General features: G+C 43.0%; 1 protein-coding gene across 2 annotated transcripts in view; it reads left to right on the top strand.

The window, feature by feature from the left end:
• The window catches only part of MYO3A (myosin IIIA), a 205,548-nt gene that overhangs the window by 136,103 nt on the left and 41,788 nt on the right, over window positions 1-27,657 (top strand). For both annotated transcript variants that reach the window (XM_030550332.1, XM_030550333.1), the window contains 8 exons: window positions 11,739-11,892; window positions 13,087-13,175; window positions 13,665-13,794; window positions 15,423-15,502; window positions 15,640-15,681; window positions 16,190-16,267; window positions 23,308-23,513; window positions 27,316-27,427. In XM_030550332.1, the coding sequence (XP_030406192.1) occupies window positions 11,739-11,892; window positions 13,087-13,175; window positions 13,665-13,794; window positions 15,423-15,502; window positions 15,640-15,681; window positions 16,190-16,267; window positions 23,308-23,513; window positions 27,316-27,427 (891 nt within the window). The remainder of the gene's footprint in view (window positions 1-11,738; window positions 11,893-13,086; window positions 13,176-13,664; window positions 13,795-15,422; window positions 15,503-15,639; window positions 15,682-16,189; window positions 16,268-23,307; window positions 23,514-27,315; window positions 27,428-27,657) is intronic.

The following is a 27,657-nucleotide window of genomic DNA, read 5'->3' as shown; positions in this document are numbered from 1 at the left end:
TACTCCTCCCTGACAAGGGGAATAGCGCTAAATTCGACTTTGCTGGGTCGGATTTGGAATAGCGTGGACACAAATCAGTGGTATTGGCCTCCGGGAGCTATCCCAGAGTGCTCTATTGTGACCGCTCTGGACAGCACATTTGAGCTCCGATGCACTAGGCAGGTACACAGGAAAAGCCCCAGGAACTTTTGAATTTCCTTTCCTGTTTGGTCAGCGTGGCAAACTCAGCAGCACAGGTGACCATACAGTCCCCCCAGAATCGTAGAGCATCGAATGTTTTTACGCTTCCCCTATCATCTCCATCCCTGAGGTTATCGCAGATTAGAAGGCGAAAAAAAACGCACTCACGATGACATGTTTTCTGAATTCATGCAGTCCTCCTGCACTGATAGGGCACAGCTTAATGCATGGAGGCATTCAGTGGCAGAGGCCAGGAAAGAATTAAGTGAATGTGAAGAGCGGAGGCGGGACATGATAGTGAGGTAATGGGGGAGCAAACAGACATGATGAAGTGTCTATTGGGGGAGCAAACGGACATGATGAAGCATCTCTTGGAGCTGCAGGAAAGCCAACAAGAGCACTGACTCCCGCTGCATCCGCTGTATAACCACCTACCCTCCTCCCCATGTTCCATAGCCTCCTCACCCAGATGCCCAAGAACGCACCCAGCCACTCCACTCCAGAGAATTGCCAAGCAACAGAAGGCTGTCATTCAAGCAGTCTGATTTTTAGTGTGGCTACAATAAGCAATGTGGCCTTGTCCTTCCCTCCACCCCCACCCCACCCAGGCTACCTTGCCTGTTATCTCTTTTTTTAATTAATAAAGAAAGAATGCATGGTTTCAAAACAATAGTTACTATATTTCAAAGGGGGGAGGGTGGTTTGCTTACAGGGAATTAAAATCAACAAAGGGGGAAGGTTTGCATCAAGAAGGAACACACACAGTTGTCACACCGAAGCCTGGCCAGTCATGAAACTGGTTTTCAAAGGCTCTCTGATGCGCAGCATGCCTTGCTGCGCTGTTCTAATCGCCCTGGTGTCTGGCTGCTCAAAATTGGACACCAGGCAATTTGCCTCAACTTCCCATCCCACCATAAACATCTCCCCCTTACTCTCACAGGTACACAGCAAGCAGCAATAACAGTGGGAATGTTGGTTGCACTGAGGTCTGACCAACAGCACCAGGAAGCTTTTAAACATCTAAAGGCACATTCTACCACCATTCTGTACTTGCTTAGCCTATAGTTGAACTGCTCCTTACTACTGTCCAGGCTTTATGAGCCATGGGAGTAAGGGGTAGGCTGGGGTAGGTGCGACTGTGCAGTGCTACTGGCTGGGAGACCAGCCTGAGGCAGAAGCCTCCAGCTCACAACAGCAGCAGTGACGATGAGCTGAGCGGGTTCCATGCTTGCCGTGCTACGGCGTCTGCATGGGTAACCCAGAAAAAAAGGCGTGAAACGATTGTCTGCCATTGCTTTCATGGAGGGAGAAGCGACTGATGACATGTTCCAGAAACCACCCATGATAATGTTTTTGCCCCATCAGGCACTGGGCGCTTAACCCAGAATACCAGTGGGTAGCGGAGGCTGTGGAACTGTGGGATAGTCGATGCTAGCCACGGTAGTGACGACGCACTCCACTGACTTAATGCACTTAGTGTGGACATACGCAATAGACTGTATAAAATCAATTTCTAAAAATCGACTTCTTTAAAATCAACCTAATTTCATAGTGTAGACATACCCTTAGTGTAATAAGCTTGTGTGTGTGAGTTTCCTTCTGGTTTTGTGTGTTCCACATTTAAAAGGGGATCAGAACAGGCCTGATACTATAGCAAGCTTCATTATATTATCTTGCAGGGTATTCAAAGTAGTCTCGGGGGCTACTGCTGAAGTGATGCATAACTAACTCTACAAGCTAAAATTAGTGCAAAGTTGGGTATCAAACCCTATCATTTTAAATCCAGGAAGTGACTAGAGTCACTGATTGCAAGGCTGTTGCTCAAGGACAGTTCACAATATGATTAATGGCCATTATAACACATCTCCTTCTCCCTTGCTTGGGACATGCACATTGCTTCAGTTCTGTGTCACAAGAACAATCATGTAGAAAGTAGGTGGTTCAGCATCTTAAATGTTAATTGTATGGGATCTGCTAAGTTTAGCACTGATATGATATGCTCTGATTGTTAACTGACGTTTACGATATCCCTTTCTTCAGGAGTCAGCATACTGTAAATCTTTATAAATGTCTGTGATTTCCTTTGTGTGTATAGTGTTGCTTTGTTTTGCACATTGAACTCCCGTAATTTCTGTAACATTTCCTAAACACATTTAAGCTATGATAGGCACATCTGCTCTACAACTTTCATTTCTCATTTAAGATATTCAAAGGGGGAGAAATTAATGTAATCATGGACCATTTAGAATCCTCCAACTCTTTGAGTTCCAAACCTCCAGAATGCTTACAGCCAACTGAATTTTGGCATAAAGCAATGTGCCAGCATAGCTATTGTAAAATGTAAATAGCATTGTTTTTTGACTGTGAATCCTTAGTGGTTTTGTGTGCATGTGTGTGGTTTCTTTTTAAATTATAATCCTAGATAATTAATGGAATACATTTATCAATTTGCAAATGAAAAATATGAAGGGACTGAATGGTGGTTGGGTCTATAAACATCTGTGGGATTATTTCCCTTCTATTTTAGGCTTTTATATAGCACTTATCACTGTGTTGTACAAAATTAAACAATACAATTTTTCTCTCTTCATTCTTCTAAAGAAAGGAGTGCAGCCTTGTCAATATATGAGTCCTTCTCTCTTCCCCAATTATTTGAATAACTTCATACCATACCAGGTCAAAGTGGTTGAAATGGAACATATCTCTGTGTGGTTGGTGGCCTAGGTCAAGTGGGTGGTCTTAGTCTAGTTCCCACTGAACAGGCGTCTTCATAACAAAAACCAACAGCACAATTGACTTAAGTGGCTTGCTTTTTGGCAATCTGAGGAATTGAAGCCAATAAATGAATGAACATGGAAGACTAAATTATTCCTACGCTGATGGAGGTGGCACATTTCTGGGGGTGTCTGTGCTGCCTTTGCCTATGCTGTACAAGTTCCAGGGATAATAACTGGGGCTGATGATCATAATGATAATATGTAGGTCTTATATAGTGCTTTTCATCATTAGGCATCAAAGGAAGGAAGTATCATTATCTCCATTTTTCAGCTAGGGAAACACATGCACAGAAAGATGAAGTGACTTGGGCTTTGGTTTTTAGCATTTTTAGCATTGTCACACTGGCATATTTAATGAGCTCTGAAATAAATTTCAAAACTGAAAAATGTTATTACATATAAACATACTTCGATCTGAAAAGCAGCTCCTCCACCATGTGCATTGTAAGCTCTTCATAACAGGGAAGTATCCACCTATACTTTTGTATATATTATTGCACATCTATGGCACTGTATGTAAATAAGGTACAAATCTAATTCTTCCTTTAAGTGGCTTGTTTCATTCCTGTTTATATGAGACCTTTATATGAGCTGCCATGGAAATTGAGGTCAGTCCGGCACTTGGGCTAACAGTCCAGCAAAGCATTCTGAGAGGATGGTCTTCAATTCTGAGCTTCACTTTTCCCACCGGTCTAACAGACTCCATTTGTTAACCTTATAGGCACAGTATAAAGCTTGTCTCTTCCCCAGGCTTTCTGAGTGGAAGAAGTGAAGACTGGGGTACGTGCTGCCTCTTTATTTTGAGGAACAGTTTTTTTTAATTCTCTGCAAATAGTGGGCCAGATTCACTCCTGGATTCTGCCGATGGATCACCAGATGCACATCATCCTATTGACAGCAAGTCTAGCCAGGGGTGAGAGGATCACAGCAGTGCAAGATGTCCACAAAACTACTCTGCTGGGGAGCATGGACCCAATTAGTAAAGCCCCAAAAGCTGAAGTCACTGGCCAGAGAGGGGATGTGGCCAAGGATCCCGGGAACGTGTTAGTTCAGCACATCCACAGACTGAGGGCGTACTCAGTCTTACAGTAGCTATTAGCGCCATCTCTACACAAGACTAATTGTATGGCAACTGTGAGAGGGGAATTTTTCTAATCTAAAGGTAAGAAATAGGAAATCTGGATTGAAATCCATCCCTTTGACATAAATGGGGTAACAACGAAGAATGAATTTGTCCCACTATGTTTGTCAGGATATAGATTTGGATCTGGAGTAAATAGAAGCTGGGGGGAAAAGTAGGGGAAAACCTTGTGAGGGTCTAATCATAGAATTGTCTTGAATCAAGGGGAACAAACTCTGCAAGATGTGCAATGAACTGCCCCTCAACTCTGCAGGTCCTGGGGATTGACAGGAGGCAGGACCATCCACACAGAAACACCATGTCTCTGGCCCAACATCTTGGTCTCTAACTCCATGATTCTGAAGGCACCATGCTGCCAAAGCTTCCCCCCAGCCTGTGTGTGGAGTAGCTTGTTTTGTTGTGTAAGGGTAGTAACTGAGGCTCTTCATCTAGCAGCATTCGGCTCAAAATGCCTGTTAGAGCAGAAAGTTGCCTGCTGCAGCTAGTTTATGTACTTCTGGGTAGATGTAAAGTTGAGAACAAAAGAACTTACTGTTTAACACAAACCATTGTGCTTTGCAAATTGAAATACAGCCTCAGTAGCCTAGAGAAGTGCCCTAAAGAGGGCATTTCTCCTGCCTGGAGATGGGCCCAAGCTGCCAGCATTTCCCTGGACCTTGGGACTGTGGGGGGACAAAGCATGTTTTCACTTGACCCTGCAGAAAGGGGTCTGTGTGGTCCAGGGAAGTGACACTACAGTGGAGGGAGCTGACCTTCCTCTCCATGCAGGACTGATAGGAATCTTCGTAGAGGGGATCTAGGTGGTATTGGCCAGATGGACAACTTTTCCGTTTCTCCATAAATTCTGGTTATTTCAGCACTGGTTGTATTGTCTTAGCAAAGATATGAATTGTGATGTTTGACACAGTATATTTCAGAAGATTGACCTTCTCGTTGTGACCCATTATATGAGCATGTTAGTGAAATTTGATGCATGCTAATACAGATGATAAATGCATTGGTCAGAAGGACCCTAACCTAATGTGCTTTTAGATAAGGCATGTGCAACATTCATTTTTGTTTGCGGTGGTGTTGTAGCTATGTTAGTCCCAGGATATTGGAGAGACAAGGTGGATGAGGCAGTATATTTTTTTATTGGACCAGCTTCTCTTGGTGAAAGAGCCAAGCTTTCAAGCTACATAGAGTTCTTCTTCAGGTCTGCAGAGCTCTGTGTAGCTTGAAAGCTTGACTCTTTCACCAACAGAAGTTGGTTCATTAAAAGATACTGCCTCACCCGCCTCGTCTCTTATATTTATTTTTAATTTTACAATTGCATCTTTTGCTTTAGTAAGATGGTAAAAGACAGGTTCTGAATAAGTTCCTAAAGTTAATCTTTAAACCAAATGGGACTTCATATTATCACATCAACAAAGTGGCATTATTTCATGACTCAGTTGTTTTCTATTAGTACAAAACAAAATTACGAACTGCATTTAATAGTATTGTCCCTATAGATTTAAGTGCAGCAAATCTGCACAGGGTAATATTACCTAGTTTGATCACAACAGACACAGCATAAAATATGAGCCCACATACTCCAATGTAGTGCAGTCATTCCTTGTGACATCCTATGTGAATACTGTCTCGTGGATTGTGTGATATCTTCTCAATGAGTAGAAACTATTTTAGGGAATTCAGATGCTGTGAAACATCACTAGGGCTTGCAGCCTCCTGCAGCTGACTCTGCCTGGTTTATGACATGTTAGAAATTAATATAAATAAAATCTCTTTCGTTATAGCTTTATAATATGTCATATTAGTTTTTTCTCCTGTCTCATATTTCATCACAATATGGTGAAGGGAGCAGTATTGCATGAGGGACTGATAATACAGAGTCTTTCACTGTTAGGTCACTGATTTAAATCTAACCCAGCTCCATAGTTACTGGAAGTTTTTTGCTTCCTGACATCATTCACTGACCAATGTGAAATGATTGAATGGATTTGATCCATATCCTGGTAGACATCACGAAAACCATTGACACTTAGTGACACTCCATTTGGCAGTCTTAATAGAGAAGCAGAAAACTAAATGATCATGAAGGCTTAAACTGTCCATGTGGTCCTTCCAGGTCAGGACTGAGGCATATGAAGGCAGTACAGGGAAGCTTGTGCTGCTGTTCTCATACTGTGTAACTATGGTGTGTAGCTATGAAAGTTCCATTTACTCTTAAATCAGAGTTCAGTTTCCAGCGTTGTTAAACTGTCTCCTTTAATGAGCATTAGAGTTTTAGAAAAACTAATAATTGGAGATGTTGCCCAGGAATGCTTGTCTAAGGATGCATCAGTGTCATGGAAATATTTACTCCTTTTTCTGACTGTCATAATCAACAGAAGCAGATTATCATAATTATTATTTATTTACATGTAGACTGTTGACAGTAAAAGCGTCCTTAGTGATAACACCTTGTGCTTGAACCTAACATCTCAATCTTGGGACAACTACAGCCCTGATCAAAGATCACACGACCTTGGTAGAATGATGGTAATCAGTGGGATACAGTAATACCAAAATACAAAATATATGGGAATGATGGAATAGGCCCTGCTGGTTGGGGAGTGACACTATGTGTAAAAGAAAGCAAGGAGTAAAATGTAGTAGAAATTGTAAATGAATCAGACTATACCATAGAATCCCTATGGATAGAAATTCCATGCTTGAACAACAGTATAACAGTAGGCATGTACCACGGACCACCTGGTGAGAGTGATTGTTAAATTCCGTGGGAGAGTAGAGAGGCTGCAAAAACAGAAAACCCAATAACAATGAGGAATTTCAACTGTCCCCTCAGGATGGGACACAGAGATAAAATTTCTAGACACCATTAATGACTGCTTCTTGGAGCAGCTATTTCTGGAAGCCACAAGGGAAGAGGTAATTCTTGATTTAGTCCTAAGTGGCATAGTGGTCCAAGAGGTGAATATAGCTGAACCACTCATTAATGATGACCATAATGTAATTAAATTTAGCCACCTTTTTTGGGGAGGGAAATACCAAAGAAACCCACCACACTAGAATTTAACATTAAAAAGGGGAACTACATAAAATGAGGAAGTTAGTTAAATGGAAATTAAAAGGAACAGTCACAAGAGTGAAATGCCTAAAAGCTGCATGGAAACTATTTTAAAACACCATCTTAGAGGCTCAAACTAAATATAAACCCCAAATTAAAACAAAACAGTAAGAGGGCCCAAAAATGCCACCATGGCTAAACAACAGAGCAAAAAAGGTGGTTAGAGACAAAAAGACATCCTTTAAAAATCCTACTGAGGAAAACAGAAAAGAGCATAAGCTCTGGCAAGTCAAGTGTAAAAGTATAATTAGGCAGGTCAGAAAAGAACGTGAAGAGCAACTAGCATGACAAAGTCAGACGTGACAGCTGTAAGTGTGGTGGAAGGCAAGTGTATCAGCCCTAGAATGGTGAACTGAAAAGAGGTTACCTCACATTAATTAGAGATACCTGTGGCCAATTAAAGGCTGCTTGTGACCTCTAAAAACCTCTCTTCTGGAGATAGAGAGAGAGAGTGAGAGGAAGGAGGGAGGGATGAGAAACAAGCTGCAGCAGGGTTAGGAGCAGCAGGGAGAAAAGGCTTCTCCTAGGTGGAAGGCTGCTTTCCCTCCTTGAGAGGAAACAGTCAAGTTAATTTCTGTTTGGGGAAGGACTGGCAACCAGAAGCCAGCATAATGATGCAACGCTCCAGAGAGGGGACAAGGAAATATATTTCTTTTGTGTTGTGAGTTTGGCTTTTTGCTTAATTGAAGTAGTTGGGCCTACTTTGAGGCCCACCTTGTAAATACTGAAAAAATAAACCAGAGCAAATCATTAAAAACTTTCAGAGTTGGACTGATTTACTCCAGGCCCCCACCGCCAAAGAGAGGAACGCTGATGCTGACAAAGTAAAGGGGGTGCCTTGCTACACTAGCAAAAGACACAAAACTAACAGCAAACATTTTCCTTAGTACATCAGAAGCAGGAAGCCTGACAAACAGTTGGTGGGGCCACTGGACAACTGAGGTGCTACATGAGCAAACTTAAGGAAGATGGGACCATTGCAGAAAAGCTAAATTAATTCTTTGCATCAGTCTTCACTGCAGAGGATGGGAGGGTGATTCCCACACCTGAGCCATTCTTTTTAGGTGACAAATCTGGGGAACTGTCCCAGATTGAGGTTTCAGCAGAGGAGGTTTTGGAACAGATTGATATATTAAACAATCATAAGTCACCAAGACCAGATGGTATTTACTCAACATTTCTGAAGGAGCTCAAATATGAAATTGCAGAACTACTAACTGTGGTATGTAACCTATTGTTTAAATCATACTCTGTACCAGATGACTGGAGGATAGCTAATGTAATGCTGATTTTTAAAAGACTCCAGATGTGATCCTGACCAATATACCTAACTTCACTGTCAGGCAAATTTGTTGAAAGTATAGCAAAGAACGGCATTATCAGACATATTCATGCACACAATATGATGGGGAAGAGTCAGCATGACTTGTCTAAATGGAAATCACGCTTCACCAATCTACTAGAATTCTTGGAGTGTTTCAACAAATGTGTGGACAAGGGTGATCCAGTGGATATAGTGTACTTTCATTCTCAGAAAGCCCTTGACAAGGTCCCTCATCAAAGGTACTTCAGCAAAGTAAGGAGTCATGGGATAAGAGGGAAGGTCCTCTCATAGATCAGTAGTTGGTTAAAAGATAGGAAACAAAGGGTAGGAATAAATAGTCAGTTTTCACAGTTCAGAATGGTAAATAGCAAGGTCTCCCAAGGATTTGTACTGGGGCCAGTACTGTTCAACATATTCATAAATGAGCTGGAAAAAGGTAAACAGTGAAGTGGCAAAGTTGGCCGACAATACAAAATTACTCAAAATAGATAAGTCCAAGGCTGACTGGGAAGAGTTGCAAAGGGATCTCACAAAACCGAGTGTGGCCAACAAAATGGCAAATGAAATTCAAATGTGATAAGTGCAAAGTAATGCACATTGGAAAACATAATCCCAACTATCCATGCAAAATGATGGCATCTAAATTAGCTGTTGCCATTCAGGAAAGACATCTTGTAGTCATAGATAGTTCTCTGGAAACGTCTACTCAATATGCAGTGGCAGTCAGAATAACTAACAGAATGTTGGGTACCATTAGGAAAGGGATAGATAATAAGACAGAAAATAGCATAATGCCACTATTTAAATCCATGGTACACCCACACCTTGAACACAGCGTGCAGTTCTGGTCACAAAAGATACGTTAAATTTGGGGAAAGTACAGAGAAGGGCAACAAAAATGATTAGGAGTATGGAACAGCTTCCATATGAGGAGACATTAAAAAGACTGGGATTATTCAGCTTAGAAAAGAGACAACTGAGGGATGTAATAGACATCTATAAAATCATGAATGATGTGAAGAAAGTGAATAAGGAGGTGTTATTTACCCCTTCACATAACACAAGATCCAGGGGTCACCCAATGAAATTAATAGGCAACAAACATAAGAAAATAATTCTTCGCACAACACACAGTCAACCCATGGAACTCATTGCCAGGGGATGTTATGAAGGTCACAAGTATAACTGGGTCCAAAAAAGAATTAGATAAGTTGATGGCGGATAGATCCATCAATGGGTATTAGCCAAGATGGTCAGGGATGCAACCTCATGGTCTGGGTATCCCTAAACCTCTCACTGCCAGAAGCTGGAACTGGACATCATCACTCGATAACTGCCCTGTTCTGTTCATGCCTTCTGAAGCTTTTGGTATTGGCAGCTGGCAGAAGATAGGGTACTGGGTAGATGGACCATTGGTCTGACCCAGTATGACCTTTCTTATATTTTTATTGGTGTGTAAATTGCACCATGCCAGGATTATCCTTGGGAGACACTGTGACTCATAAACATACCTCTGAGTCACAATTCCTCCTCTGCAGCCTCCTTGATCCTGAAGGTATACTAATTTACTGCTAGGCTGCACCACTGGTATCTGATTATGCTCTTCTCCTGTGCTGGCCTCATGACTCAGACCAATGAGTGATGGGATGAAGCCAAGATTCCATATAGTCACACTGCTCCCCATCCACCTGTCCCTGGGCAGGAGTAAAAACGGCTTAATCTTATATGGTGGGCACCAAGATATGACTCTCCCACATAGAGCTGTTTTTGGGGGTCACATCTTATTTCCTTGTGCGGGCATGCAGTCAGAGTCACAATCAAGCCCAAAAGTCTAGGAAGCCAGAAGAAAATAAGTAAATCTGGCCAAAAGTATGATTGTAGCAGTCATTCTGTAGTCTCTTTCAGATGGATTTGAAGATCATATTTGTCTGGGTCTTATTTGTCACATCAGCATTTCTGATTTTGTTGATTATACTTTTGGTTCCATCTGACTGAGAGGTGAAGTAATCAGAGGTCTCAGGACATGCTTTTCTTGTTATAAAGCAATACGTGGTGATGAAATGCTTTCCAAAATATGCTCCGTGTTACCTTCTCCATTTCCCAACTCTTTCAGACTAAGGTGAATTATGTACAGAGGGAGATCTTCATTGGTCTGGAAGACCTTCCTGCTTAGTTATAGGGGACTTCAATTGTTGAATGTTATCCATCTGTCAGGAATCAGTGTAGTCCCTAGGATAATGTATTTGCAATGAAAACAGGCAACACTGGATTGGTGACATCACTTAATAAGACAAAACTGTCAGGGTAAAACTCAAGGTAACTGAAAAGGATTTTGTTCTTTAGATTAAAAAAATGATTTGTGAAGAGAATCAAAAGGCTTAATTAACTGTTTTGTGGATTTAGGGAACAGACTGCAAGAGAATTAAAGAAAAATCTGGCTACTTTTCCCTGATTTATAAAAAAGACTTTAAAAACAAAAGAAAAGGCACTAAAAATGCTGAGGGCATGATACGTTTGCAGAGTTTGCGTAGTAGATTTTCTCATCACCTTGAGAAGTCTGAGATCTCTGTATTCCTGAGCATAGAAACTAGATTTGTTTTCTACCATATTGAATACACTGGCCTAGATTTTCAAAAGTGATTAGGGGGCCCAATTTGAGACATCTTACAGGGTTTTGATTTTCAGAAAGTGCTGAGCTCCAGCCTTCCCAAAATCTAGTCCTTTTAAGGTGTCTCAAGATGACTTGTCATTTTACAAATCTTGACCATTGTACTGGCAATAGGTCTGACTAATGAAGCAATGTAGGAATATAAACGAAGCCCCCAAATGACTTCAGAACAGTTTTATTACAATACAGACTAGAGGAGTAAACCATGGAAGGACACTAAAGTCTCTATCTTGCCCTCAAACATGGTAGCTTGAGCTCTTTGACTTTGTTTATGTTTATTTGGTCTTGTGTGTACATGGTAAGTATATAATTTTACAAAACACACAGCATGAGGCACGCAAGATTAAAGCTTATAGCATTGCCATGTGTTGCAACATTCAAAGTGACATTCTTTCTTACAAAACACTGATGCATTCGCCCCTTGGGTATTGTTTATTCTATATAATTATGATTCCGCTCAGCTGTCAGTTTGTGAATCATATTCTGAAACTTCTCTGTGTTTGTGGGTAAAACATGCATATTATCATCTGTTACAGAATGAATACCTATATGAAGGTGTTGATGCAAGAGTTATAGAGTATGAGGACAACCGGCCTCTCTTAGATATGTTCCTCCAGAAACCAATGGGTTTATTGTCTCTCCTTGATGAGGAAAGTCGATTCCCACGGGCATCTGATCAGACGCTTGTAGGTAGGTATGTTATACTTCAGAGGGTCTTAGGAGGCATAAGTTTTAAAGTTCTGTTTAAAGTATACTTTTATGGCTGTTAGCTATGTTTTCAGTGTGAACATGGTCCAGCTTCCCATGTACATTTGAGGGAGAGGGGAACTGAATCCAGCTCTGAAATTAATATTTCTTCTTATGAAAAGCAGCAAGATGGGCCTGAGCCACAAGAGATGGGTCCAGATTTCAAACACTCCACCATTCAGGAATGTTTGGATCCAAGGTTTTGGAGATAATGACCAATTTGGGTCCAGATCTAGGATCAGATTGCAAATACCCCGTTCTTATGGTTAAAGAGGTGTTTGGATCTGGGACTTTGGTCTGACCCATCTCTTGTCAAGAAGTTCTAGCTCTGTAAGGTATGAATCTGGCACAAAGGCACAGAAACTGTCTCATGTTCAAACAAGCAAATACTGTGTCAGGGCTTGTCTACATACAAACTGGAACCCAAATCCCTAAACTATTGTAATTTACACCGTTAATGTTTCAGTGCAACTCAGTGTGTGGGCACTCTTATTTTGGAAGAAGAATGTCTACACACAAACTTGCACAGAAATAACTCAAGATGTGAGTTACAATTGATTTAGTGAGTTTTGTTCTAGTTTCAGTGTAGGCAAACCCGTACTTCAGTCATTGCCCACAAATATAAAGAGTGGGATCAGGGTTATGGGTGATCACAGATCATCACACAACAGAACAGCCAGAAATACTGCCATGTGTTTTTTATAGCCAAACGACAGCTGTAATATGAGCCCTTTGTCTGTACTGGTACTTATATAATCCCCATCACTGAGTGCCTCCAAAACCATCAATGAATGTATCCTTGCAACATCCCTGTGAAATAGACAGGATTATTATCCTCATTTTACAAATGGGGAAGTAAAGCAAAGAGGGATTAAGTGATTTGTCCAAGGTCACACAGAAAGTCTGTAGCAGAGCCAATAATTGAAGCAAGAACTGCTGAGTCCTTGTCCAGTGCCTTAGCCATGCAGCCATCCTGATGGTTCTTTCTCCTTCTCTTTAAAAAATGTGAGTCTGTTTCTGCATCTGCCTGAAAAGCCAGTTTAGTTTCCTTACTTGAGTCCTGATCCAAACTGCTGTGGACTCGTCGCTGTTTTTGTACAATTACTTCAGTAAGACAAACTGTGTATCTGCTTACAGAAAAATTTGAAGATAACTTGAAGTCAAAATACTTTTGGAGACCCAAAAGAGTAGACCTAACCTTTGGGATTTACCATTACGCAGGAAAGGTAAGAGAATGTAAATGTATTTGTTGTTGTTTTATCAATGTTGGGGGAGATTCTGAGTAAAATGTGTTGCTCTCATTGATTTTTGTTCAATGAGAACTGGGCACTTAACTGACCCTAGTGCCTTTGAAAATCTCCCGTTAACAAATCTCTAAGATGAGATGTTAAGTGTACTGCAAATACTTGTACACTGTGCAGAACAAATGTCTCATGGCTCCTGCGGGGATTAGTCACCATCTTCACATTTTTCTTTCATGATTATCATCTTAATGTCTCTACATATTAAACATTAAAGCTAGCAGTGGCCAAAAAAGAAGGCTGAATTACTGCCCCTTATTACTGAAAAACTATTATGTCTGTTGACATACTACAGGCCCCATTTCAGAGTACTTACAACTAGGCTTCCATGCCGAAAGTCTGGAAGCTACAGTAGGAAGCAGCATCTGATACATAAAGAAAAGCTGCATAACTATAAATGTACTTTTGAAACAGGTTCTTTATAATGCAAGTGGATTCTTAGCCAAAAACAGAAATACCTTACCAGCTGACATTGTGCTGCTGTTGCGGTCATCAGAAAACAATCTGACTCGACAGTTGGTAACCCATCCTCTTACCAAAACAGGTAATGTAACAGTAATTGTGGCAGATTTTTCTAATCCAAATAACTAACCGCCTCAGTACTGAACACTCCTGGTTTTTGTCTGGCTCTCAAATGATATTATGCAGCCTTGGTGTGTTTCATCCAGTGCTAGAAACTAAACAGAATATGTAAGTTTCTCCAAAATTACAGTTTAGAAACCCAATATCATCTCGTGTCATCTCTTTATACTGTGCCATAGAACTAATGATCAGAGTATATTCTGTCATTTTTAAACAGGATATATTTTTACATTGTGTTGTATATGCTTCAGTGCCCCTGTGCCATGTTTTCTCCTGCAGTTACCTCCATGTGGGAGCTGTATTTATAATTGAACGGGAAAGCTAGACTGAATAGTAGAGAAGGTGTTACAGATAATGCTCTACATTTTATTGTATCTTACAGTAATCTGAAGCCTTTTCTGAGGCAAAACTCCTATTGATTACAGAAGGAATTTTGTCTGAATAAGAACAGCAAGTCAGTTTTATTTGAAATCAATAGAAGCAGGACAGTTCAAAGTTCACTTTGACACCACATCCTTCACATGCAATTTTATCCTGGCATTAGAACCCACTGAGGTGCAAAGGTGCACCTCCTCTGAGTCAACTCCTGTTGCCTCTCTCTGTATTTGGGAGCAGAACTGGGCCCATTGACCTTAAGATTATACTCTGTTCAGATACTGACAGTGTCATAAGCACAACTTTGCAGTATCAGGATGTGGCAGATGTATCTCTGAATTTTTTTGTGACTTTGGCTTTTGTCAGGATATGAGAGTTATTAATATATGGATTGTGGGTCCATTTTTTAAAGTGAGAGAGCTTTTTAAAAAATTTTTTTAAAGAGAATAAAAAGATCTATTGACATTCTGTTAGGTCAAGGGGTCTTTAGTACTTAATATGGTCACATAATCCATGAACCATTGACACACTAGCCAGTAGTGAATTATGTCTGTATCTGCCTACCCAGGTTTTGTCCTCACATCACTGTAGTACCTGAGCACAATTTGTATATTGCAGACTCCAGAAAGAGCATTTTGGAAACTAAAATAATGTCAGGTTGCTAGAATGGTTGATTCTGTCAACCCAAAAGTGCAATTGCTAAAAGTTCATAAGATGTTTCCATATTCCTTTAGAAGATCCGTATCTGCTTAAACTGTTGTAATGCAGCCAGTCCTGGAAGTCATAATGGGAATTTTGCTTGAGGGACTGGTTTCCATTTAGAATAAGACCCCTTTGCATCATTCTGGCAGTGGAAAAGTGCCTTAAAAGGGATGTAAATTACATTTGCACCTACTCTAAGGCAACTTTATCTGCTACGGCAGTCTGAAGGGTGGTTGTAGTGCATGGCTTCCTGGTTGGGGCAGATGTGTTTTGTTTTGTGTTTGCTTTAGCAGGTCATGTAAGTGCAGAGTAAGAAATGTAGAGCCCTTGTTTCATCTCCTCAGAATGATTGTGGCTTTCTCAAAGTTCATTACCAAAAGCTAGAAGGGAAATAAAGAGACATGAATGCAAGGGTTTATATAGACGTATCACCAGGTACTTGGATAACGTGTTTTTTTAGTGTAACTGAAATATACATTTTTTAGCAGGTTTTCTCCTCTCATCTTTCCTTAGGTAACCTGGCACATACTAAAAGCAAAAGAGCAATAAACTACCAGATGTGGACTCCCCAAAAATCAATCAGTCGTACTAAGGTAAGAAACCTAATTTCACGGCAGTATTTTTAACCTTCATTTAAGATAGACAAAGGCAATGTTCTTATTGCTACTGAAAGTAAGCAAGTAACCCCTTCCTTGGTTTTTCTCCCTCTCCTGTTTTCTTTTCTGTTTAGCTGGATATCTTTGTGTTGTGCAATTCGTATTCCTTCCGTGAGGTAAAAACCTACAATTTCCCTTCTTTCTGACTATAGTTTTATAACTACTTCAGAAAAAAATATTTCCTTAACTGTGCTATCATAGTTAAAAGGAGAAATTTAAAAATATTTTCTCTAATTTGTGTGGCGTATGGTCATGTTCTGTAGAGAATAACCAAAATCACAATGATGCTGAAATTATGTTCAGGACATCAGCAATCCTTGATATAAAAAAAATTGTCTCCTCTTATCACATTATTTGTGACAGTTACCTGGATGTTCAGTTATCAAACTGTGTCCTCAGTGTGTGTGTCTGTGTGTGTGAGTGTATGTGTACCATGTGACAAAGTAGTGTAACATGCTTGTGCAACAATTCAGATTTTGCTAGTGTTTATTCAATAGCCTTTGCAGTTTAGAATATATATTTCTTTTTATTAGTGGTGTTCTTTTAAAGGGCACTTTGTTGGGATGTTGCCAAATAAACTCAGGCTCTGTAAAGATGTGTCATTTTCTTTCTTGATCTGTATAGAATGAAACTGAAGATTCTACACCTCATCCAAGAGAGACGACCAGTATGAAAACACAGACGGTTGCTTCTTATTTTAGAGTAAGACACCAGCTCTTTTCTTATGTTATGCTGGAGTAGAATTAATATTTATTGTTCTTCAAGTGCTTGCTCATGTAAATTCCAAGTAGGTGTGTGTGCTCCGCGTGCACAATCGTCAGAAGGTTTTTTCCTAGCGGTATCCATTGGGTTGGCTGTGGGGCCCCCTAGAGTGGCACCTTCATGGCCATGTATATAGGTCCCTGCCAACCCACTGCATCTTCAGTTTATTCTTACCACCAGTGATGGTTGTTGGAGCAGCTCCTCTCTTGCTTTAGCAAGTGACTCCGTAGTGGACTCTCCTTTTCTCCCTGTAAATAGTTTGAAAGTTTTAGTTAGTGATAAGTGGAGTAGTTAGCTAAGTTTTAGTTGAGGGTTATCCCACAAACACACACTACTTTGTTCCCATCCCGGGGATTGGAGCTTGCCTCGGTCTCAGGGCTTCAAGCTGTGCGGGTCCTGCCTGAAGCCCATGTCAAAGGGAGACCAATACGATTCCTGTCTAAAGTGTCTCTGGGAGGGACAACAGTCCGACAGGTGCAAAATCTGCAGGGGTTTTAAGGCCAGTACTAAGACAGAGTAGGACTTTCACTTAAAGCTCCTTCTAATGGAGTCAGCTCTTCAACCTCACCCGCCCCACGCGGTGTCTGACCGGGCGCTTCAGTGCACAATGTCCCGGTCTCGGCACGGGAAGCCTCAGCACCAAGGAAGGACTCATGCAAAGGGCCATAGCACTGCCATTCCCCAGCACTGAGGACTATCTCTAGTGTGAGGCACCGCTTTCAGTCGCCAGTGCCACACAAGAAAAAGAGAGCTGACAGGGGGCACTCCTCTGCTAGGGCAGCAGGGCAGACAGGCACCAATGCGGCGTGTCCCACGTCAGAACACCCAGCGTCGGGTCTGCCTAGACTGGTGCCATTGACTCCGGCCTCTCAGGGAAGTCCATTGCATCTGGCCACAGTGAACTCCCCGGTACGGAAAGATTTGGAGGAGGACTTGGATGCTCCCTCCACACCAGACACATTTGAGATGGGCAGGGAGTTGATCGCCATGATGACACAGTTTCCCACTTCCCTGGCAGGTGCACAGGTGCCGGCTCAGGCTCCAGCTCCAGAACTGACAACATCGTTGGCACCGACGCCAATCCGGCATAAGGGCAAGCCCACTATGATGTGGTGCCGATCGCCTTCACCACAGCACTGATCCCCGGCACCATCTCGATCTGCAGCACCCTGGTCAGATTCAGACTTCTCCTCAGAGGAAGACTCTTATGCTTCCAGGCAGAGCCAGCCCCACTCCTGGCACCAGTTCCAGCATAGCCCCAGGCAAGACAAAGGGCAGCCGGGGCCTGTAATGTCCTGGCCTATGCAGTGACAGGGACCGACGCAGTGGCCTTCTGGACACCATGTGGGCCTACCGCCAAATCCAGGGCCCAGATTTCAGGGCCCTGTTGGTGACGTTGGAGGTGTGAATCCCACCAACGGCCACATCTGTAGCACAGGAGCCTCCCCGGGTTAGGGATGCACAAGCCCAAACTGATGAGGACGTCAGCACCAGAACAGGCACTGGCACCAAAACAGCTGCTGCCATTTCCTGCACCTCTCAAGCAGCGCAAGGAGATCCCCATGAGCCAGAGGGGCAAGAGGACCGCGTGCCTCCAAGGGCATCGTCCTCATCCTCCCTGGATGAGGCAGTAGCAGGCACCTCCACCACTATGTACACTGTGGACACTGGGGCCCATCAAGACCTGTTCAGGAGGGTGGCCCAGAACCTGAACTTGCAGGCAGAGGTGGTCTCTGAGGATATGGATCCCATAGTGGATATTCTGGCCCCTGACGAGTCCTCAAGGGTGGCTTTGCCCCTCATCAAAACCATACAGAATACCACCAAGGTGCTGTGGCATACACCCGCCTCTATCCCACCAATAGCCAAGGGCATAGAGCGCAAACACTTTGTGCCTTCCAAGGATTACAAGCACCTCTTCACCCACCTGCAGCCCAGGACCCTGGTGGTGGAGATGGTGAGCCACATAGAATGCCAGGGGCAACTGGAACCTACCCCCAAATCTAAGGATGCTAGGTTGCTGGACCTCTTTGGGTGGAAAGTCTACTCCACTAGGGGGCTCCAGCTTCGCATAGCAAATCAGCAAGTGGTCCTGAGCCGCTATGCTTATAATTCCTGGGGCTCTGCGGTCAAATTCCAGGAATTGCTGCTAGCTGACTTCCGATCAGAGTTTGGAGTGGTTCTGGAGGAGGTCACCAGGAGCTCTCTTCAGGCCACTCTGGACTCAGCTGACTCAGCCACCCGCACTCTGGGCACAGCCATAGCTATGAAACACAGTTCTTGGCTACAGGTCTCAGGCTGCCGCATGAGGTCCAGAACACAATTCAGGACCTGTTCTTCAACTGCTCTGGCCTCTTTGTGGAGCAGACAAACTCAAGGCTGCATAGCCTTAAGGACTCACGGGTGACCCTCAAATCTTTGGGGCTGCATACACCAGCCCCACAAAGAAAGGCATTTAAGTGCTAGGCTGCCCAACGGTTCTACCCTGCCCGTCCTAGACAGGACTACAGTAGGAAGCGGGGCAGAAGTAATAGGAGGCGCTCATCTCGGGCCTCCTCCAGACAAGGGCAGGGCTCAGCTAAGCAGCCCTTGGGCTCAAAGCCAAACTTTTGAAGATACGCCCAAGACGGAGCACCAGTTCAATACCTGGATCCTTCCCTTTCCCTTGTGAACTGTCCATCCCATTTCTACCGTGCCTGGGCTCAAATAACCTCAGACAGTTGGGTCCTGAGCATAGAATTGGGATATTCTCTCTAATTCTGCTCCCTCCTGCCTTCCCACCCACTCTCTCTGTCCCTCTTCAGGGACACTTCTCACAAGCAACTTTTAGTGCAGGAGATGCAAACGTTCCTACAGCTGGGATGGGGAGGTAGAGTATTTTCCCTGGAATTTGGGACAGGGGATTCTACTCCCATTACTTCTTAATCCCCAAGGCCAAAGGTCAGCTCAGGCCCATTTTAGACCTGCGAAACCCCAACAAATTCATGAAGAAATTGAAGTTCCACACTGTCTCCCTGGCCTCCATCATTCCCTCTCTGGATCTGGGGGACTGGTACGCCACCCTCAACTTGAAGGATGGTACTTCCACATCTCCATAATCCCTTTCCAGAGATGGTTTCTGCGATTTGTGGTCAGCGGCACATTTTATCAGTTCATGGTCCTCCCCTTTGGCCTATCGGCGGCACCTTGGGTGTTCACCAAGTGCATGGCGGTGATGGCAGCCTTCCTTCAAAAGCATCAGGTGCAAGTCTTCCTGCTGATTGGCTCATCAAGGGCCAGTCCCAAGCTCAGGTGGAGGAACACATGAACCTGGTACATACAACATTCACCAATCTCAGTCTCATCCTCAACATGACAAAGTCAACTCTGGCTCCCACTCAAAGAATAGAATTTATTGGGGCCCTCCTGGACTTCACCCAGGCCAGGGCATTCCTGGCTGAGTTTTGTTTTCTAGCCATGAGTGCCATCATACAAAGTCTCTACCGATTCCCAACCACAACAGCCAGAAACTGCCTAAATTACTCGGGCATATGGCAGCATGCACTTATGTGGTGCAGCACGCAAGGCTGCGCCTCCATCCCCTCCAGGTGTGACTGGCCCAAGCATATAGACCAAACCAGGACCATCTGGACATTCTGGTCATGCTTTCTCCCCGGGCTCTCGAGTCCCTCCAGTAGTGGCCTGATCCACAGACAGTCTGTGCAGAAGTATTTTTCCAAACCTCAGCTGTTGCTGTCACTAGTCATGGATGCATCAGCACTGGGGTGGGGAACGCACGGGTGGTGCTTCTAGCTTGCCAGACATTTCAGGCCCATCTTCAGGGGAAATGTGTATCAGGGTTGACAGACAATAATGACGTTCTGTATAAACAAACAGGATGGTGCTCGCTCCTCTCCCCTGTGCCAGGAAGCCCTCAGGTTGTGGGACTTTTGCATTGCTCACTCGATACAGTTGGAGACATCGTATCTGCGGGGGGCACAAAATGAACTGGCTGATCTCCTCAGCAGATCTTTCCATGGCCATGAATGGTCCCTCCGTCCAGACGTCGTCAGCAATATCTTCTTGAAGTGACACCAGGCAACAGGACGTGCCAGCAGTTCTGCTCCTTCCTGAATCACAGCACCAGCTCAACCATAGACGTCTTTCTCCTCTCGTGGATGGGGCACCTGCTGTATGCATTCCCACCATGCCCTCTCATCCACAAGGTCCTCCGCAAGGCCTGACAGGACAAGGCTACATTGATTCGGTATAACTACTCACTTGGGATGTGAGAAACCCACACACCTGAGCCACGTAAGTCACACTGACATAAGCGCTTGTGTGGACAGCCCGATGTTAGCGGGAGAGCTTCTCCTGTCAGCATAGCTACCGCCTCTTAAACAGGTGGATTAACTACACCACTGAGAGAGCTCTCTCATCAGCTTAGAGCATTGTCATTAAAGCGCTACAGCGATGCAGCTGCACTGATGCAGCATTTTAAGTATAGATGTGCCCTCAGAGCGTCACAGCTAAATACAAGGTCAAAGAGATAGTTTAGTAAGAAGTTAGAACATATTCTAAGGGACCATTCAAGGTGAAATGGCACATTGACACCCCTATAGTCATAGGACAAAAAAAAGGGGATTAATGGGCTACAGATTGTTATAATAAGTCATAATTCCAATATCTTTATTAAGTCCATGATTTTTAGTTTCTAGCAAAGTGATGCATTTAAGCTCCCAGGTTTGTCTTTTGAAAGTGTTGGGCAGGTTTCCTTTGAGGATGATGACCGAGAAATCAGATACACAGTGATTGCTTTGTGACGTCTTCGCCCACAGGCGATACGGTGGTTTTTGTCTTTTATCATTTTCCTGTGTGAGAGCAGTGACTGTTTGGGTTTCACTCACATAGTTGTTATTGGGGCATTTTGTGGACTGGATGAGGTACACCACATGGTGTGATAGGCACGTGAAAGACCATGGAACTTGAAAGGTGTATTGTGGGGTGTGTTGATCATTGTGGCAGTGGAGATGTGTCTGCAGTTTTGGCATCTGTTGTTCTGGCAGCATCTGGTGCCACTTTGAGTTGGGTGTCCTGCTCTGTGAGGCAGGGGCGGCTCTAGAAATTTTGCCATCCCAAGCACGGTAGGCAGGCTGCCTCCAGCAGGCGTGCCTGTGGATGGTCCGCTGGCCCAGTGGCTTCGGCGGACCCTCCGCAGGCAAGCCACCGAGGGCAGCCTGCCTGCTGCCCTGGCAGCACCGGCAGAGCGTCCCCCGCAGTTTGCTGCCCCAAGCACACGCTTGGCATGCTGGGGCCTGGAGCCCTCCCCTGCTGTGAGGAGCTTCCTTCTGCTGATGAGCTTTTAGAGGTTGGAGGTTGTTTGAAGGCCAGACGAGGGAGTTCAGGAAAGATTTCTTTCAGGATGGGGTCCCCATTGAGTATGGGTTATTGTTTGATGATACCCTTCATACAGCAAATCTAGCAACAGATACAAGGATTGGGATTAGCTACATCTTGACAGCAGTGGTGCAGTGGAAACTGCTATCCAAAGCGTGATTGCCATTGCAGGCAGAAGAAGATTCAGACTGAATCCTGCTATCTCACTCACATGCAGAAATCTACAATGAATCAGAAATGCGTCTGCAAATCTCTTTATTCATTATCTTGTCCTAGCTGATTGAGCTTTGTCACCAAGCTATTGATAGTTAATTTAGCACTGTGCAGCATGTGCAGAATGGAAATACAGATTTTAATGCAGAATATATGCTGCTTGAAGTCCTACACTGGTGTTGTGTGTCTAGCCGAGTGTCGCATAGCTGTCTTACTACTCCTGGCTACTACATTCCTTTGAGTCACTTTGAATTAGGAATTAGCCTCTTCATTTGTGTGTTAATAGGATACTGCAATGGAGCAATTCTGTAGAAACCTTTCAGGATCACGAGGTCCAGATTCAACCGTGCTGGCATGGAAAGCTACAAACCTCCCTGTGCTGGGCTGGGGTACAGACTGGGTGGGGACAGTGCAAAGGATCAATGTGAATTGTGAACTGGTGTTTCCACTACTTCTCTCCCCACAGGTTCCTCTTGGGGAAAGCAGATATAGTTACTTACACCCAGTGGTTCCATAACAGAACCAGAAGAACATGCTGAATCAGATGGGCCTAGCCAGATGTGCTTTGGGGCTATTTACTTATCTTCATTCCCTCCCCAGCAAAGGAAAGGTTACATTTATTATCTTGCCACACTTCAACCTCCCATCCTTAGCCTGACCTCTTACTCCCTGGTGTCCCCCATCAGCTCCTGTCTCAGAGATGAATGCGGACTTTATATGATATTAAATACAGGAGCATAGAAAAATGTTTTTTAATTTCCTAATAATGAGATTCAGTTCCCTGATACATGGCCCAATCCTGCAGTATTTGCTCATCCCAAAACAACCATTTGTTTCATATTGTAAAGGCATTTCTTATTTAATACCTTTCTGTTTTGACAACTGTGGTCAGAATCAATTTTCCCTAAGTGAACTGGCTTGCCAGGTCTCAACGATATGGACCATGCCATGGCTCATGCAGTTCAGCAGCATCAATAGCAACGCAATGGGCCATCAAAGAAACTTGCAAAAAATATACACATTTTGTTTTGGAGTATTTTTAACTGTGATCAAAAACACTGCTGCTTCCAAAAACAAAACTGGTGCTTAATTAGCTGTTAGAACTGTAGGTTACTACAATTTATGGGAACATACTGATTGGGAATTTGTTATTCGTGCTTGCCTGAAGGTAATGTTTGGCTCAAGTATAATCGATGTCAGAGAGGCTAGAATTTCAGCTTGATCTGTCTACAGATCTGTCTACAGTTAAGTCACTAGCAGAATTTAAATGGATTTGGAGTTATACCTACAGTATCACTCATGTGAAATGAAATTTCAAATGCACAGATGTTCTTGCACAATAGGAGGCTTTTATGTATCACAATAGAAAATGTTTCTCCATTTTCTTGAAGTATTCTCTGATGGATTTATTATCCAAGATGGTGGTTGGCCAGCCTCATTTTGTCCGTTGCATCAAGCCAAACAATGATCGACAGGCACACAAGTATGACAAAGAGAAGGTACTGGTACAGCTACGCTATACGGGAATTCTGGAGACGGCAAGAATTCGGAGACAGGGTTATTCCCATCGCATACTGTTTGCTAACTTCATAAAACGGTAACTACATGTACATAGGAGCATGTTTCTATTATTGTTGTCTGATGTTTGCTGAATGTCATCAGCATGCTTGGAGCTGTATAAAACAAAGATAAAGACAAGGTCTTTGTCAAAGATCACAAGCTAGACTGGACAGACAGAATATTTCAGACATGAGGATAACACATCATTTTGTTTGTAGGGAAAGATCACACATCTCTGACCTATTGTTTCAGGCTCATAGCAAACTCAGGCAGAAACCACTCTGCTCAGTCTGAAAGTTTTCTCCAGAACTATAAGGGCTAGGAACTTAATATTTTAAATTAAATCTTAGAATTTGGAACAAATAATGACATCCTCCAAAAACACATTACTGTATCTCTAACCACTGAGAGCCAGCTTAATTCAGCCTCTAGCTTTGCAGAGAGGCACATGATGATCTGGGTATTGCACATTAAAGATTTACGTAGAAGTGCATAAATGCATGGTTTTGTTTTTTATAGTGTAGTTGATAAGTAATATTCATTTGTTAAGAGACTAGTCTCGCCCTTGTTATAACTAGGAGAATGTTAAATAAAAAAGTCTCCACTGGTAAGAGATTAAGCAGTTATTTTGCATTTCTCTTTTACAAATGTAGAAGCCAGACATTTTCCTGGATAAGAACTTCGATTTACAGGGGGAAAATAGAAGAAATTGTGCGGATAACACCCACTCTGACAAACGCTTTTAAAACTAGTAGGCACTAGAAGTAGACAACCGATGACAGACACAGAAGAACAAGCTGATGGTTTGATAAGTTTGTTTCGGGAGAGCACACTGAGGGGGCCATGACTGTGTCAGAAAAGCACAGCTTGATGAAGGCTGTTGAAGTAGTTTGAAGTGAACAAGGTGTGTCGGGGGCTTTGGTTATTGCTTTTAAAGATTTTACTGTTAGTGTAAAGGGGGGAAGCAGAGAGCATAGTGAGCCAGATCCTCCACGGCTGTAAATCACTCTTGCTCCACTGATTTCAACAAGGCTGAATTGATTGACACCCATGGAGGATCTGGCCCAAAGCACAAGGAGTTTTGTTAAATAGCTGGCAGTTTTTTATTGAGACTTGCAGTCATAGACCTGGGAAAAAGTCCCAAGGTGGTCAAGTGGACTGAAAATTAGCCAAGCCAATAAGCAGTAAAAAGAAGCAGCTGCAGAAACTAGTAGTAATAATATATTGTCTCTCCTTTTTTTATTATACTATGGGCAAAATATCGCCTTCCTTTACACCTGAGCAATCCAGGCTTTGTGTGTACAGAGGAGCTGAATGACAAGAAAAGAAGACATCCAAGCTTGAAGGAGGCACACATAGTGTCCACATAATTGTTCTCGAACTAAGAAAACTAGAAAAAGAGTTTATTGCATTTAAAGCTTTTGTGTGTAAAGGATAATAAATATATGGAGTAAGTTTAATAAAAAGACTAGCAAAGCTAAATCTAAAGCAATATCTAGGTGACTACTCAAAAAAACAAAAGGTGGGGTGTGATGAGGGGTAAAGAAAAGACAGTGCTACTTACCCAGATTTCTAGAGGGACATGGAATTTATTCACCGATTTTAGAGAGAGCCTTCAATTCTGCACACTACTTTCTACCTCCTCAGAAAAAGCCTGGGTAAATAGTCTTTGCAATGTGCCAAACTGAGACTCTGTCAAAGCAAAGGAGGAGCAAATTCTAAGGTTACACACTCTCATAAGAATGCTCTGTCTTCAGTTGAATGCATCCAAGAACTGTCATCTTAGAGAATTTCTGCTGATCTCAAATGCCGATTAAAACAGGAGGAGAGAGAGGCATTCTCTAAGGCACGGGTTCTCAAACTAGGGGTCTGGGCCCCTCAGGGGGTCGCGAGGTTATCATGGGGGGGGTCGCAAGCTGTCAGCCTCCACCTCAAACCCCGCTTTGCATCCAGCATTTATAATGGTGTTAAATATATAAAACGTGTTTTTAATTTATATGGGGGGGGTCACACTCAGAGACTTGCTATTTGAAAGGGGTCACCAGTACAAAAGTTTGAGAACCACTGCTCTCAGATATGCAGGACCCAAACTGTGAAGGGCTTCATAGATCAGACCAACACCTTAAATTGCATTCAGCAAAGAACTGTAAGCCAGTACAGTCTCTGCAACACACGTGCAATATGCTCCCAGCAAGGAGTTAGTAGGCAGCCACCTTCTGCACCAGCTGAAGTTTTGTGGCCCCAGGCTAGGGGTGGCAGAGGCATGGGTATGAGATATTAAAATTCAATACTTTAAAGAATACATTTAAACAGAAAACAACTGTAAAAAATGATTGACATGTTTTTTGTTACTGATGTAAGGGTGTGACAGGATTCCCGGGGTGTAGCCTGGGACTGTGGGGCTGCTGTGCCCCTTTAACTGTCTTCAGCCTGGGTTGTCTCTCACAGTGCCTTGCTGGTGACCAGGAGCAAACCCCTCCAGGCACTGTTATCACTCAGAACAACCGTGTGTGGAGCCACACACCAGCTAGATTGCGTGAATGCTCCCAGAGCCACTCAAGAATCACAAAGAGATGCACCAGCCGAATCCCCCCAGCTCCCAGCCCTGTACCTCAGGAAGATGCCATCTTGCACTGCTCAAGATGAGCCATGCAGATTTATTCATTGGTTCACCACTTCATCAATGGGAAGTGGATATACACTAGCCTTTGAAAACCTGAGCAGATTTATCACACACTACAGGCAAACTCACTGGTAAAGATAAACAGTAAAACAAATTTACTGGCTACAAAAGATATATTTTAAGTGATTATAAGTTCTAGGTAAAAAGTCAGAGTTAGTTACCAAAATAAAATAAAATAAAATAAAATATAAGCACGTAGTCTAAACTCTCAACCCTATTAGACTGGGCAACATCTAGATTAAGCTGTTTTTCTCACCTTACTGTATATTGCCGTTCATAGTACACAGATTTCACCCTTGAAACCTGGGGCAGTCTCCTCTGTTAGAGTCTTAAGTCTTCTCAGAGTCCGTGTTGCTTGCCGCATAGGTGAGGGAGGAGAAAAGGCCAAGCATGTGGCCACTGTGTTCTGTTTTATACCCTTAGTTCATGTGCCTGTAGAACACAAGTCCACACGTTTGGTGGGCATTGCTGAGTCTCTAGACAAGGCTGAGCAATTCCCCTGGTGTAGCCTCATGCAATTGAGTCATTGCATTGTAGCTCCCTTGCTGAAAAATAGCTGGTGATGTCTGTTCAACAGCAACCACCCAGGTGTTGGTTACCTCCCTTGTCATTGTCTCTGTAGAGCTAGTATCTGGGCACCTTCAAAACCCACAGCATATTTTAATGAAAATCATACAACACAATTCTTACAATTTAATGACTTCAGCAGATCATAACCTTTCCCCTGATACCTCACAAGGCCTGCTTTATATGCAGAATCACAATTATATGTAAATGAGGAATATGGGGGTTACTGGGTGCTGCCCCAAGGTACAGAATGTCACAAAAGGGTTATCCACAATGTGCAAAGAAGTAGTAAAGGCAACAATTTGGCAAAGACTCTCACTAGACAGCATGTTTTCTGAGAGTCCTGTAGTGATGTTAATAGAACTAAAAAACCCTCCAGGGTGTACAAGATCTCTCTTATGCACCTTTAACTGTGTTTCTAATTGCTGTATATAAATACATGGTGATTTTTGGCATGTTCTTCTTTTTAGTATATTATGTATTGCTCCATACAAAAACATTTTAAACTAGGTTTCATTTAGATGATAGTGTGAATCTGCATATTTCAGTCATTTCATATTACTGTAATAATCATATTGTTGTCTCTTAGATATTACCTCATCTGTTACAAAACAAATGATGATCCTCCAGTCAGCCCTGAAACTTGTGCTGCTATCTTAGAAAAAGCCCGCCTTGACAACTGGGTTCTCGGAAAAACCAAAGTAATATTTCAGATACTTTGCATACATTTCACTATGTGTTTTTAAAGATATTAAGCAAACTCTGCTCTCAGTTACTCTACTGGAATTACTTTTGACCCACATGGGTAAAAAAATTATTTCATTGGACACCCCTCATTGACAATTAGGCTGAAATCCTGGTCCCTCAGTGCCAGGAGAGGAGTTGGCAGCAGATGATCTCAGATGTAGAGAGTGAGGGAAGATTTGGTTAT

Source organism: Gopherus evgoodei, chromosome 2, assembly GCF_007399415.2.
Source record: "Gopherus evgoodei ecotype Sinaloan lineage chromosome 2, rGopEvg1_v1.p, whole genome shotgun sequence".
Lineage (NCBI taxonomy): Eukaryota > Metazoa > Chordata > Testudines > Testudinidae > Gopherus > Gopherus evgoodei.
The sequence above is the reverse complement of the archived record's forward strand: the minus strand, read 5'-3'. Positions and strand labels throughout refer to the sequence as shown.